At 45.6% G+C, this 15,509-nt stretch overlaps 1 protein-coding gene across 1 annotated transcript; it reads right to left on the bottom strand.

Annotated features, from left to right (window-relative positions):
• Positions 1–409: 409 nt before the first annotated feature.
• LOC101435135 (olfactory receptor 51I2-like) lies at positions 410–1,372 on the bottom strand. The gene has a single exon (XM_004473192.2). The coding sequence runs from the start codon at positions 1,370–1,372 to the stop codon at positions 410–412; it is 963 nt and encodes a 320-aa protein (XP_004473249.2).
• Positions 1,373–15,509: the final 14,137 nt, after the last annotated feature.

Below are 15,509 nucleotides of genomic sequence, written 5' to 3'. Positions count from 1 at the left end.
TTCCTATCTGACTCCCTTTTCATTACCCCTTGGCAGGGTCAGTAAACCCTCTTCTGGATTCTTATAGCCTTTTGTGTGTACCTGTCACAACCTTAGTACCCTTTACTATAGTTGTGCATTTACAAGACTGTTTTCCAATGGAAGGAAGAGACTATGCCTAGTTCACTTTAGAATCTCTAGTGCTCAGTACAGGTCCTTGCACATGTTTACTGAAAAAAAACATCTGAAGTTAAGGAGTTGATGAGGGAATTCTGACTGTTTTTCCCCATCTATCTGAAGATATCCAATTGCTTGTCATACTCTTGACAATGTGCCTGGGTCAGGGATCTGGATAAGGGCTTGCTGAGTATAAAATAAGTCTCTTTGGCAAAATGATCCCCTCAGGTGCTGTGGTTGTTTCTTGGTGACATCATCCTTGGCCCTTTCTCTTCAGAACCCTCATCATGGCCTCCCTGATGGGCTTGGACTTGATACTGTATATGATGGAGTTGAGCACAGGGGGTATCACCAAGTACACATAGGCAACCAGGGTATGGACAATGTGAGGCAGGTGTCTCCCAAAGCAGTGGATCATGGACACACCTATGACAGGGATGTAGAAAACCAGCACAGCTAAGATATGAGAAACACAGGAGTTGAGGGCCCGGAGGTGCTCCTGGGGAGAGGCCAGTCCCATCACTGTGTGAAGGATGAGAGTATAGGATAGGACAATAAGCAGGGAGTCTACACCTACTGTGGAGAGAACCGCATAGAGTCCATAAATGATGTTGACAGTAATGTCAGCACAAGCCCGTTTCATGACATCAGCATGGAAACAGAAAGAGTGGGACAGGAGGGTCTTGTTAGGGCAAAAGTTCAGCCGCTTAAGCAAGAAGGGTACTGGGAAGAGGGACACGGTGGCTAGAGCCACAATGGCCAGCCCAATCTTGATGATGACATTATTTGTGAGGACAGCAGCATAGCGCAGAGGGTTGGAGATGGCCACAAAGTGATCAAACGACATGGCCAGGAGCACTGAAGACTCTACCACAGAAAAGAAGTGGAGGAAGAACATCTGGATGAGGCAGGCATTGAAGCTGATAAGCCTGTGATCAAACCAGAGCACAGCCAGGGTGGTGGGTAGTGTGAACAAGGTGAGGCCCACGTAAGTCAGGGCCAACATGGATAGGAAGTAGTACATGGGCTGGTGTAGCCTGGGAGTCTTTCTCACAGCCAGGAGGGTCAGGTAGTTTCCGGTGATGGCCGCAGAGTACGTAGAGGAGAAGGGAATGGAGATCCAGCCATGAACGACCTCCATCCCTGGGATGCCAATCATCAGGAAAGCAGGTGGCTGGAAGAAGGAAATGTTGGCATAGGCCTGGGAAGGGAGCATCTTGGAAGGTAGATGAGGTCTCCAGAACAATGGGACCTCTTCAAACTGAGCAGAAAAATAGGAGAAAAGACAATGATTGGGAAATCACCAGCTCTCATATTAATTGACATGCATTGTGTAAGTTCAGTCATCATCCATTCCCTCTCTCACATATGCTGTTTTTGAACAAATATCCAACCCTGACAGAACTCACCACATTCAAGGATGAGTAACAGAGAAGCTACACCATAGAATTTGTACACACATATTTTGTAAAAATTGAAAGATATCTAACAAGCTAACATGATGTAAAATATTTTTTAAGATAAGTCATTAGTACTGAAAGGTACATGTTGTATAAAGCATTTTCTAAAATCTTAAGACGATTAAGCAGAACAGAAACCAAATTAAAATTTACATTAGACTGTAAAATGAATCGTTAATGAAGAAGAAAAATGAAAAGCAAAAATTAGACCAAAGGAAATAACATAAGGAAAATAATAAAAGCCGTTATAAAATTTAAAACAGTCTTATAACGAAGGACCAATACTGCTTGTAAGATTCAGTGATATGGAGAGCAGGTTGAGAATAATCAAACAAACTTTAATTTAAAAAACTGACAAGGGCAATTGGAGTATAATAGATATGCTGAATAAATAAGGAATTCTAAAGATAGCAAGTATTCTTGAAATAAGTACAATAACAAAGAAAAACAGAAAATATTGAAATAAATAATTAAATGATGTTTATCTGAAAAAAGAAAAGAAAACCTGAATCTTTATATCAAAGTATTTATTATTTACCTGTAAATAAACTTTAATGAATAAGTAAACCTAGATATATGCTCAGAAGCAGTTATTGTTTTACAATGCAATCAGAAAAATCCAGATTGAGGAAAACTTGACAAAACAAAAATTCTTTCTTTCCCTCAAATTAATTGCAAGGAAATAAAAGAAGAGGGGGTAGCCAGAGATTAAAAGGTACTTGTCTCATATCAACCGAATGCAATGTGTGAGCTTTGCTAGGATCTTGTTTTGAGCAAACCAACTATAAAAACTGAACAAACAAATATACAAAAATACTTTTATGGGATAATTTAAAAAATGTGACTATTACTTGAAATTTTTTTGTCATTAATACTTGAGTGTGTCATTATAATATTTTGGCTATCTTTTAATTTTTAAATATATGGTGACACATTGGCCTAGACTGACTTCAATATATTGGGGACTGGTTGGGGAACTCTGTGACTGGAAGTGTGTGCATTTACAGGTTTAAGAGCAGATGATGATGAAAGCTGAATATAGATACATAGAGAGTCATAGTTTCCTCTCTCTACTTTGAGGGCTTTTGAATTTTTTCGTAACAGGTTATCAAATCGATAGTAACAAAATTTAATGGGAATGTCTAGTTAAACATGGTGAGATGTCCATGCATCCTTATCAACATTAGTGAGTGTAAAATGGTAGAAAAAGACCATCTAAGGTTTTAGATTAGCTAAGTTATTAACTCAGAAGAACAAGATGGGATATAAAGAGTGCAAACAATACTATGGCTGATGAATTAAAATGAGGAAAAGTGCTATGTAATTTTGCATAAACAAAAGACTGAATTCTTGTAGAGATAGGTTATGCTACAAATCCTTTCAAAGAACCAAAAGTTTGAGTTGATAAATGCAAGAGTGAAGAGTAGGATTCGAAACAGGATGATTTCATAATGAAGAGTTATAGATCCCCTCTCCGCGCTGTCCCTTCCACTTTTGCAAAATACAGAGTGTTTTCTGGAAAAATTCAACCAGCAAGGTTCTGGATCCAGGGATGCCAGGCAGAATGAAAGACATTACAGAAAAACAAGGAACTGAGGAAGACTGAGACCACTCTGCCGTCTTTGCCTACCCAGTTCACAGATGCCTGACAATCATTTTTATTTTAAGATAGTTGTACATTCACTTGTAATTTTAAGAGATGATACAGAGAAATTCCCTGTACCCTTACTCAGTTGTCCCCAATTTATCAAAAGTATAGTACAATATCATACTTAAGATATTGACATTGATCCGGTCAAGATACAGAACATTTCCATCCCTGCAAGGATCCAACATGCATGCCTTTCATAGTCATGCTACTTCTTTTCTGTCCCTATCAGCATTCCCTTTTTAGTCCCTGTCAACCATTAATATTTATAATTTTGTCATTTCAGGAATGTTACATGTTGGAGAAAATATGGTGCTTACTGGGACATGGAGACTGATTGATCATAAGCAAAGAATTTATTGAGAAACTCTCCCAACAGAGGGGTTCTGAAAAACAGACCTCAGACCCCCCTCACCCCCTTTGGAAAGGGGGAACTTGTATTTATACAGAACTTTCCTAGGCAGGGAAATGATAGTTGATGGGAGGGGGTTTAGGGTCTGAGTGAAGTACAGGGGCAAATAGAAAGCCCTAGAGGTGAAAATTTTTACTGATAGTGACTAGAAGATAGTGGGTTAGGGAGTTATGGTTTCTTGGAATGCTGCAGGAGCAGATGTTTCTTTGTTCTGTAGGAATTTTATCTCCCTCTGATATGTAGGTAGGGAAGGTTTCCATTTCCCTTTACTCCCATCTCTCTGTGGTTTCTTTAACCTGTGGGGAAGTGCTGTGCCCCTAGGCATGTAGGCTTGTGGGGGATGGGGTTAGCTTATCTCCAGTGCATATCAGGGGAAACTGAGCTACAGCTTGTTAATTATTGCAAACCTCTAACTTCCTAACTCTTTGATTTTATATGCATATAGGGGGACCTGAGTATTGGGGTACAAGGTACTGGGCAGGATGGTAGGGTAAGGGGATTTGGAGTGTTGGTTTGGTCTGGCTAATTCCTGCTGTCAAGGGGTAGAGAAAAGAAGTTCCCTTCCATCCTGTACAGTGGGCTGTGGTTTCAGGTCTTGCAGGGGTTGATATTGTTGTTCATGCAGCAGAAAGATGCTGTTTATGTATTCCTGGGTTATTGACTGTACAATTCGCTGTATGAATTGGAAAAGAAGCTGTAAGAGACAAGGACCAAAAAGAAGCAGCAGCAATAGTATTAACAGTGGTGTTATAATGGGTAAAAGAGTTGATTTTAAGGGTGAATAAACACAAGAAAGGAATGAGGATGGCCATAACTAATTTCCGTAGTTATTATCTCAGTCTTTCTGAATGATTCCTGTTTTCATTCAGGACTTTAAAATTTTCTTCTACCTGACCAGTTCTGTTAATGTAAATACAACAAGTTTCATTTATGATTGCACAGGTGCCTCTCATGGCTGCTGTGAGAACATCCAATGTTCTTCTATTTTGCAAGACAACTGAAACTAGACTATTTATTTCTAACTGCTGACTGTCTGTGGCCTGTATGGTTACATTCCAGGATAGTTGCAGTTGGAGAGAAATGTTTAAAATTGATTGCTCTAACAGTGGGATTCCTGCAAACCAAAATAGGCTGTGGAAGATAGTGTGTCCTATGCCAGATTTTTCTAAGATTGGATTGTCATGAGCATGATATTCAAATTCTGGGTTTCCTAAGAAATGTCTATTCCCTCATTCTTGTCATTTTTGAGGTTGAAGCAAAGTTTCAAGAAAGGAACCAAGAATGGGTATCTGTCCAAAAGAGGCTATTTTTTGGGCTTTTAGGATGGTGACATTAGGAATAATAGATACTATAGTGCAAGTTCCTGTCCATATGGTAGGTAGTGTTAAATACCCATCCATATGGTAGGGAGTGTTAAATATGCAGTATTACTACACAGAAAATAGAAACCTGTGCCTGCAAGTGTTAGTGCCATTGAGGGGCCTGAGGGAATAAAATAGGAATGTGAGTGATTGGGAGTGCTGAATATTTGGGTCTCACTCTATACTACATTAACACATGAAGGAGAGTAGTGGGGTTTGGAAGTATTATAAGTTAGGTTAGTTTGACAGAGAAGATTTCAGAAAAGAAAAGTGAAGAATTTTTTTGGTTTTTTTTTGCAGGTTTTAACCTGGTTAAATTGCATAATTGTCCTGATTATGTTCCTACTCCATAACTCAGTTTGATTTAAGAGCTATTGAAGCACAGTACGTTTTCACTATAATTTTTACTGCATATTTGTGTAGGTAGTGTTTGATTGATGTTGAGTCATTCCAAAATAGAGTTGAATTAAGATGCTTGTTTGGCATTTTAAAATCTGCCTGCCAGTGCAGTGTGGTAGTGTTAAGAGTAGAGTATGATCATAAGATGTAGTGGGTATATGTTCTAAATTAGTTGCATAGTGTTGTGTGGAGATGTATTTAAAGCATAAAACAAGTCTGTCCATTAGGACTGTGACCATACCAATAGAATTTGAATTTTCTCCTAAATGAGAGATGTTTAAAGCCTGACGGAAGATAAGTGTATCTTCATATTCTGGTAAACTTGAGGAGGTGGGGAGTTTGTAACCCATTGGCCTCCAAAACCAGTGTATTGTGGGTGGATACATAGGAGAGTTTCTGGACTTAAAGGAAACATGAGTAAGGATATAGTTTCAGTGTGGGTATGTTCAAGGCATATCCAACAATCGGAGTGGTTAATTGCAGTTGCTATGGTTTGGATGGTGTTTGTAAGGGGATGATAAGGGGTTTTTTGAGAGGTTAGAACAAAGAGGAGTAGAAGGGTAAAATATAGGTCATTCACTGTAGAGGGACTATATCAGTAAAGAAAAGGAAGAGGGTGACAAAAGAGAAGAAGAGGATTTCTTCAGGGTAAAAATCAGAAAGATCTCCTTGTAACCACAGGTCTTGAAGGATGTTGAGGTATTGTTCAATAGAAAGGGTAGAGCGGATGACAAAGTTAAGTGTGTGGAAAGAATATTACAAAGGGTGTTGGCTTTGTGCATCATTGGGTTGGTGTTGTGAGAAGTTTGTTTTGGGAGTTTTGTCACCTCTGTGTTTCATGAGTCTCAGTTGTAGGTTTCTAAGAGGTTCACAGGTGTACTTATTTGAAGTTTCAGGGTTGTACCTGTCTGCAGTTTCAGGATCTGATGTTTTGCTTTCTCAGGAGGTGGTGGGGCAGGTTTCAATCTGGAAAAGTGTATCCATGATGGAAAGTTTAAAAGTTTTGCTGCAGTGGGAGTGGTTAGAAGAACAAGAAAAGGACCCATCCATTTTGGGGTTAAGGGTTTACACTGTAAGGTTTTTAAGTATACCAGTCACCTGGATGAATAGGGAGGGAGGGAGCAGAGGGTTCTGGTGCAGGAAGCCTAGAATCAGTTAGCTGATGGAGGAGCGTTCACATTTGGGTTAAGCCAAACAGGTTACTTTCAAAATCTGATGGCTGAAAGGAAATGTTAGTGAAGATGAAGGGGCATCCATACATGACTTCAAAGTGGCTAAGGAGTTTTGAGAGCTCAGGACAATGTAGAGAATTAGATAGGAGTAATGAGAGTGGTTTGTGTCCTACAAGGTATTGATTGTGTAAAGAAATGTCATGGTTTTGCAATTCAGGTAAAAGGATTTTTCCACCTTTCATAAACCATCCTTCAATTTGTTTTGCTCCAATAAGGGGAAGCTTCAAGGTTTCTTCAGGTGTATAAGGGGGAGCAGGATATGGGAGTGCTAGGAGAATGTGTATGATAGTGGTTTGTGCACTTAAGTAGGGTTTGGTAGCCTGTGCTCTGGCTTCAGCATTGGCTTGATTGTTGCCAATAGATATGGGGAATTTGATTTTTGGTGCCCTCTGTAGTGAATTATAGCAGCTTGAGTTGGAAGTGATGCTGTGTTGAGTAATTGTAAGATGAGATCTTTATTTAAAACAGAGGATCCGTTAGAAGGTAGGAACCCTCTCTCCCGCCAGATGGAGGCATGTGCGTGTAGGATGTGGTATGAATATTTGGAGTGAGTGTAGATGTTTAGGGCTTGCCCTTTGCCTCTGACTTGTGCTCTGATGAGAGCTATAAGCTCAGCTTTTTGTGGGGTTGTGCCGGGTGGGAGGGGACTGGATTCAATGGTGTCAGTCAAGGTAACAATAGCATATCCGGCCTGAGTTAAGTTTAGTGGAGCTGGCATCAATAAACCATGTGTGAGCAGGATTAGGAAGAGGAGTATCTGAAATATTGAGAAGAGGTTTAACGAGGAGATCAAGCACATCACTACAATTATGAGTGTGATAGGTGTCTAATGTTTCTGGAGATGGGTTGGGATTAATGGGGAGAAAGGTGGCAGAATTGAGAGGAGGACAATGGTGTAAAAAGATGCCAGGATTTTGTAGAAGAGTTACATGAAAGGTTTGAAGATGGATAGTGGAGATTGATGCAGTAGCTTTGTAAGTTAAAAGAGGAGATAGAGAATGTAGGAAAAAACATTGAGATGATTTATTGGGGATAGTTTAAAACTTTCTTGGACTAGGAGAGAAGCAGCAGCAAGGACTTTGAGGCAGGTGGACCAGCCTAGAGTTATGGGATCTAGCTGTTTGGAGGAGTAGGTAATGATTCGGTTATCAGGGCCGTATGGCTGTGTTAAGATTCCTAGGGCATATCATTTTCTGGCATCTATGTAGAGAGAGAAAGGTTTGGAGGGATTGGAGAGAGTTAGAGCAGGTGTTAATAGGGATTTTTAAAGCTGATTGAAGGGAAGTTTGAATGATGGGGGTGATTAAGTGGCTCATGTTGATATAGCCTGTGCATTAAAAACAAAATTATTTCCAAGAGTACCTAGTCTCCAAGATGGTCAAATAAGTAATATAGGCCCTACAGTCTTTGAATGTTCAAAAGGGATGTGAAACTGAGTGTGTATTCAGGGCTGCCTCCAAACGATGTGGAAGATATGCTAATCCAAACTGGCTTAAATGTAGAGAATATGTAACTCACCGGGAGGAAATAACCTATCTGATACTAAGATCTGAAGAACCTAACCAAAAGTCTGTTTACCATCACTGTTAGTCTTACTAATCCTATATCCTCTGTATAAAAGGGTCTGTAAAAGGCTGTTTGGGGCTCGGTTTTTATTAGGACAAGAGTCCGCCAAGCCCGGCCGGTCGAAATAAACCAACTTCCTTCTCGGTATTCTCGTGTCCTGTCCTTCGAAACCGCGCCTATCCGAATTTCTCCACTACATTTCTGGCGAGCCAGGCAGGAGGTGCTGAAAAGGTCAGAGGCGGCAACAGTTGTTTGCCCCTACCGGACGTCTCCAGGGAGGCCAGGAGGGCCCGGGCAAAGCCCAGCCCTAGGCGCCCCTGGACACCCCATTTGAGTCCAGAAAGAGGTTGCGGTTTTTGCTGGAGCCCTTCCGAAGGAGCCGGAAACACCGGGAGGTTTGAGAGACCCTGAGAACGAAGCAAGGAGCTCCACACGTCAGATTGGTAAGACCCCCGGGGGCATAGTGCAGGAAGGCCTAATTCTGAAATTAGGAGAGAGTCTGATCAACTCTCATAGAGGAGGCCCTAGTACTCCTGAGAATACAGGAGAAAGCCATCTCCTCTCCAGGTCCAAGGAAAGGAAAGGGGGGTGGTTGTGTGCATGTGCTTGTGGCGACTGAGTGAGATGCGAAAAATTGCTTCTGCGGCGCGAGGGCGGAGTCCCGATCCGCAATTCCATGGCGACCTCATACGATCAAGGGCGGTCTGGGGGGTCCCTGCAAAGGGACCCTCTTCCATATCGGGGGCTTATACCGATCTGCTAAGGTTAAGAGGTGCCTGAAAGTTCCCGCGAGGGACGCGGCCAGAGACGAATGAAGCAAAAGGCTTAAGTGACTGTTGTACACCGCCGGCACAGGGTGGAAATAGGAAACACACACAGTAAAACCCCGTTAGGATGTATGCTAGAAAACTTCCCCCGTGCATTCCAGGGAGAGATGTTCAGCATAAGGTTTCAGCCAGGAAAGCTTAGGATGCTTTGTGAGTTAAAATGGCCAACTTTCGGCATGGGCGTGCCATCCCAGGGACCAAACCAAACAATCACCGTGCAAAGGGCACTAAGAAAGTGCGTCCCAAGTCCAGTGCTAATCCGCCCGTTTTGAAAGGGCCAAATAAATTTGAATTTCCACCGCCTTATGCGATGACTCCCGCCCCAGCAGTACTAAGGAATGAAAATGAGCTAGTCTCCCTAAGCAGTGACCCACAGTTGTCATCCGCACAGGGAAGTGCGATATCCTCACCATCCCCGCCTCTGCTTTTGTCACCATCAGAGAGGGCACCTATACTATCCCCGCAGTTGCCTTTATCGCCATCTGCACCCGAGAGCCCTACACCATCCCCACAGCAGCTTTTACCGTCTCCGCAGCGGTCTTTGGCACCTTCAGCAAGGAAAAATGCAAACCAGCTGCTTTTACAGCTGGTTGCCTCTGGCAACGCCGCTGCAGTGCTACCCGTCAGTCAGAGAGGAGACGCTAAGAGATTACAGCTCAAACCACAGGGAGCCCCGAGGGCAGAGGGAGCAGGGAAAAAGGCTGCTTTCCAGTTCCTGCTCGGTGAAACCCGGGCCCCAATCTTTTACGATGCAAATGGCCAAGTTCAGGGAGGAAGCCGGACATTTATCTATCAGCCCTTTACAACAACAGATCTCTTTAACTGGAAAAGCCACACCCCACCATTTTCAGAGAAGCCTCAGGCCATGACAGACCTTTTCCAGTCCATCATACAAACCCACAGACCCACCTGGGCTGATTGTAAACAACTTATAATAACTTTATTGAACTTTGAGGAGAGAATGCGGGTCACACAGGGAGCGCTAGCCTGGCTTAGAGAGCACCCACCTGAGGGAACTTTGGACAGTGATCAATATGCCCGCTTGCAGTTCCCAGAAGAGGACCCCCTGTGGGATCCAAATAGCGCTGTCGAGCTCAACCGACTAGAGACATTCCATAGGGCATTAATTGAAGGATTCAAAGCAAGGAGCCGCAAAGCAGTGAATATGGCAAAGACCAGTCAAATTCTACAGGCTCTAAATGAGAGTCCTGCTCAATTCTATGAGAGACTATGTGAGGCATCCCGTGTATACACGCCCTTTAACCCAGATGCTCCTGAGAGCCAAACAATAGTAAATGCAGCATTTATTGCTCAGTCACAGGCTGACATTCAGAGAAAGCTGCAGAAATTAGATGGGTTTGCTGGAATGAATATCTCTCAACTCATGGAAATAGCTACTAAGGTTTATGTCAACCATGATGAAGAAACAAAAAGGGAGGAAATTAGGAAGATGAGGAAAAAGGCAAATTTTCTGGCCGCAGCCATAGTGAAAAAGTCCATTCCTATAACAAGGAAGGTAACTTGGCAAGCCCCAGCCCCAAGGAGAGGGAAAGGCCCACGTCTAAGGCGAAATCAGTGTGCATACTGCAAAGAGGATGGACTGTTGCTGCCTCCCTTCACCCCTCCTCCTAGCCTTTGTTATCTCCCTTTTCCAGCCATTGCTATTCTTCACCGCCTACCTCATAGCTGCCTGCACAGCTCCGCCTATCCACTACCGCCCCATAGTCCATCCGCCCCCGTTCCTACCCCTCCCTTGACCCGACCTTATATAATCAAGTGTATTTCCGCAATAAAGTGGACTAGCTCACTCTCACAGGCTGTCTCCGTGGTTTTTACCACGCGTCCCCCACACCTGGAGAACCTAGGCCCGCGCGTTGGCCTAGGAGCTCACCGCCGAGCTGTGGAAGCCCGTCCGGTCCTCTTGGGTTGCTAACTCAAAATAGCAGCCCACAGCTGGGGGCTTGTCTGGGATCCTTTCCTTCCACCGCCCTCCGGCCCCTCTCTGCTGCTGCTGCTGCTGTCTACAGGCGACCATTTCAGCTCTCCAGGTAGGGACCCCATCACCGTCTTTTCTTCTCCCACTATGGGCGCCTCTCTCTCCTCACACCATACCCCTCAGGTTCGGCTTTTAGCCGCCCTGCTTGATACCAATGGAGTCCGCGTTTCCCTGAAACAGCTCCAAAAATACTGGGACCTGCTACTCCCTTTTAATCTGTGGCTCGCCACCTGCCAGCTCTGGAGCCCAGACACATACTCTCGACTCATAGATCGAGTCACCTCCGCCATAGAGCATGAAAAGCGGTCTTTTCCGCCCGGCCTGCTGCCTGCTCTAGTAGCCATACGCGCCTGTCTCCTTGGTGCGCCGTCAGAAGCCATCCGAGACAAATCGGTTAAGCAACCCAATGACTATGAGCCCGATGATCCTGGCGACACAAATTCTCTGTCTGACCAGCTCGCCGCCGCTCTCGAGCGCGAACCTCCCCGCCCGCGCTCCCCACGACCCGCAGAAGCCGCTTCAGTAGCTCCTCAAAATAGCGGACTTTCTCCCTCTTCTTCCACCTCTGCCCAAAATGGTGCACTTCCGGCTTCTTCTTCACCTATATCCGAGCCCGCTGGCGGGAACAAAGGCGCTTCCTCTCACCTTTACCTGCCCCTCCCTGTCCCGTCATCTTCCGGCCCTGCCCTGGAAATAATGCAGCCGCCATCTTGGCCGGCGCCCGGAAATGACGCGACTTCGCCGCCTTCTTGGCCGGCGCCCGGAAATGACGCGACTTCGCCGCCATCTTGGCCGGCGCCCGGAAATGACGTAACTACACCGCCATCTTGGCAGGCGCCCGGAAATGATGTAGCCGCTCTGCCATCTTGTCAAGCACCCAAAAATATCCCGCCGCCAGCTTGTTGCCGCCTTGACGCTGCTAAGCCATCATTCTCTCATCTGTTCCCCGCTGCTGTTCATCCCTCGCCACCACCGTATGGCAGCAGCCCCCCACCTGCTTCTAGTGAAGTGCATTCTCCTGCCCCCCAGCTATACCCGCTCAACCCGCTGCCCACGCAGCAACGCCCTCAGACTTGGCTTCCCTTCATAGCAGAAGAAGTTAAAACTCTTCGCAAAGCCGTTAAAGAAGATGGCATTGATAGCCCATATGCTCAACAACTAATAGAAGAGTTAGGGGTTCAGCTTGTTCTTCCTTATGATTGGATTTCTCTAGCTCATTCCATCCTTCAGCCAGGCCAGTTCCTTGAATGGCATGCTCACTATCAAGTGGCTGTTGATCAACAAGTAGTGGAAAATGTTCGAGCAGGTGTCCAAGATCCAGCTGATGCCTACACAGGGGTTAACAACTATGCTGACCCTCGTTCCTATGGAGACATAGACCCAGGGTTTTGGCACCGAGTGAAAGTTCTCATTCAGCGGTCATTTTCTTTGATTTCCACCAAACAATCCACCAAGTTCACGCAAATGCTTCAGGACTCGCAAGAAACCTTTCCGGCATTTGTTGCCCGCGTTATCGAAGCATGCCAACGTAAAATTACTAACGAAGATGCTCAGTTTGCGTTAGCAAAAGAACTTATTCTCGATGGGTGCCTCGCACCCTTCCGAGCTGTCATCCTTCCTATCCGCGACAAGCCGATGCACGAATGGGTCCTAGCTTGTCGAGACATTGACCCACAGACTAAAGCACTTACTGCTGCCTTCGCTTCCGCCATGGCTGTCTCATCTGCCTCCACTTCTGCCTGCTTTCGATGCGGTCAGCCCGGTCATTTTGTTCGCGAGTGCCCTCAACCGGCAGCTCCCCGCCCTGCCGTAGCACTGCACAGACCAAGAGGCCCCCCCACGCCATGCCCGCGCTGTGGTAAAGGGTATCACTGGGCCTGCGACTGCCGCTCAGCGCAACGTTTTTCTCAGCCTTTAAACTTCCAGCTTGGCAGCTCCACAAAGCTCCAAAACCCTAATGTGGACCATGCCTATCAAACGTCACTGAAAACCTTCACTAGAACTTAAAATAGAGGGACAATGGCTTGACGGACTCTTAGACTCAGGTGCCGAAATCTCTTGTATTCCCTTCGAAATCGCCGCTTTTAATCACTGGCCCCTCGAAACTGGCCCTCAAGTCATCGGCGCCACAGGAGCTGCTACTTCTTGGAAAACATCTCAGCCTCTGCACTGGAGCGACCGAGAAGGTAACGAAGGTCAAATTCGTCCACTCGTCCTCTCTTCAGTCCAAACCATCCTGTGGGGAAGAGATGTACTCAGCCAGCTAAAAGCTCGAATCACCACAGAAGCCTTCTTAGCTGCGCCGCCCCCCCCCCCCCTTATAGGGGCCACTGCTCCTGTTTCAAAACCTGACCCTATCCCTCTGGAATGGGACACAGAGGAGCCCATCTGGGTCGAGCAGTGGCCCTTGCCAACTCACAAACTACAAGCTCTCTCTGCCCTCGTTGAAGAGCAACTACAGGCAGGGCATATTGAGCCGTCTACCAGTCCCTATAACTCGCCAGTTTTTGTCATCAACAAAAAGAACACAAGCAAGTTTCGCCTCCTCCACGACCTTCGAGAAATTAACAAGCATATTAAGCCAATGGGGTCACCCCAGCCTGGTTGCCCGCATCCCACTGCAGTCCCCCAGCATTTTTATGCTGCCACTATTGACATCAAAGATTGCTTTTTCTCCATTCCCCTTCACCCGCGAGATTGTCCACGATTTGCATTTACAGTCCCGCGTACCAACAATCAAGGAGCAGCACTCCGATTCCAATGGCGAGTATTACCACAAGGCATGCGGAACAGTCCAACTATATGTCAGCTCTATGTCAATCATGCCATTGAGCCGCTACGCTCTAAGTTCCATCCAGAGCACACATACATCGTCCACTATATGGATGACCTTCTTTTAGCAGCAAGTTCTAACACACTTCTCAATGATCTACTCTCTGCAGTTATGACGAACCTCTCAAGTCTTGGATTAACAGTGCAACCTGACAAAGTTAACCCCCAGCCACCTTTCCAGTTCTTAGGTTTTCATTTTCATCAATATATTCGGCCCACCAGCCCGCAAATCCATGTTTCTGATCACATGACGCTGACTGAGCTCCAACGGCTGTGCGGACAGATCGATTGGCTTCGATCAGCACTCCCCATCACAACAGCACAAATGCAACCCCTTTTTGAGCTCCTGCAGACTAAATGCAGTCCATCCGCTGCAGTCGTTTGCCCCATCACCATCACCCCAGCTGCCAAAGAATCCATCCAACAAGTAAATGCTGCACTCCAGCAATGCCGCCTAGAGCGATTCTCTCCCGATCTCCCAATCCTTGCCTTAGTTTTGCCAACACCAGTCACCCCAACGGGTCTCCTATGGCAAGATGGTCCTCTTCTTTTTCTACACACGTCAAAAAGTAAACTCCCAAAAATCTGCCCATTTACAAGGGCTTGGATCACATTAGCCACTGACTTAGTACTTCTTTCCATACAAACGTACGGCGTCCCGCCACACACCATTGTTTGGCCCTTTGATGCAAGAGAAGTTACTTCCCTTATCATGAATAATGCTCAAATGCAGAGCCTGATAGAGTTCTTTCGTGGCTCCTTCGACAACCACTATCCTCATCATCCACTGTTGCAAGGTGTATCTCAATTAGCATTTTTCAACCTGTTCCGTCCGCTGCCCGCAAGAAAGCCAATTCCCTTCGCCATCACTGCTTTCACTGATGCCTCAAAAAGGGCCTTCGCTGCTGTCATATATGCGCCAGGAAGGCTTGAGCCATGACAGGTAATGTTTGCCAATCACCTTTCTGTTCAAGTGGGTGAACTTTTAGCTGTCGCTGCAGTCCTCAATCTTTACCCAGACCAGCCTCTCAACATCTTTACAGACAGCTTGTACACCTTACAGGTATGTCGCAGCCTCCCACTTGCTACCTTTCTACCCAGCGACTCATCTATAGACCAAGCACTCGCCTTTGTACAGCGACTGCTTGAAGAAAGGCAACAACCCTGGTTCATCGCTCATATCAGAAGTCACTCTGGCCTGCCAGGACCACTAACTCAAGGAAATGCCCTTGCTGACGCCTTAGCGTCCGGCCGCCATGTATACCCAGCTGCCATTCGAGAAGATTCCATTGACAAAACAAGACTAGGAGACTTCGTCAACCAAGCCAAACTTTTACACTCTCAATTCCACTTCTCTGCGCGATCTATCCAGAGGCTCTTTCCAGACCTCCCCATCGAAACATGCAAACATCTTGTGCGTTCCTGCCGAACATGCGCACCTTTGCTACCCCTTGGACCCTTGCAGCCCCGCGGAGCTAATCCCCGCGGCCTGCGGCCTAACTCCCACTGGCAGCTAGACGTCACCCATGTTAGTGCTTTTGGGCGCCTTAAATATCTTCATGTTGCAGTTGATACCTTCTCGCACCTATGCTATGCCGTGCCCCTCACAGGAGAGAGTGC

The sequence above is a fragment of the Dasypus novemcinctus genome, chromosome 10 (genome assembly GCF_030445035.2).
Source record: "Dasypus novemcinctus isolate mDasNov1 chromosome 10, mDasNov1.1.hap2, whole genome shotgun sequence".
In the NCBI taxonomy this organism is placed as follows: domain Eukaryota; kingdom Metazoa; phylum Chordata; class Mammalia; order Cingulata; family Dasypodidae; genus Dasypus; species Dasypus novemcinctus.
Note: the sequence above shows the minus strand (reverse complement) of the source record. Positions and strands in the feature narration are given on the sequence as shown.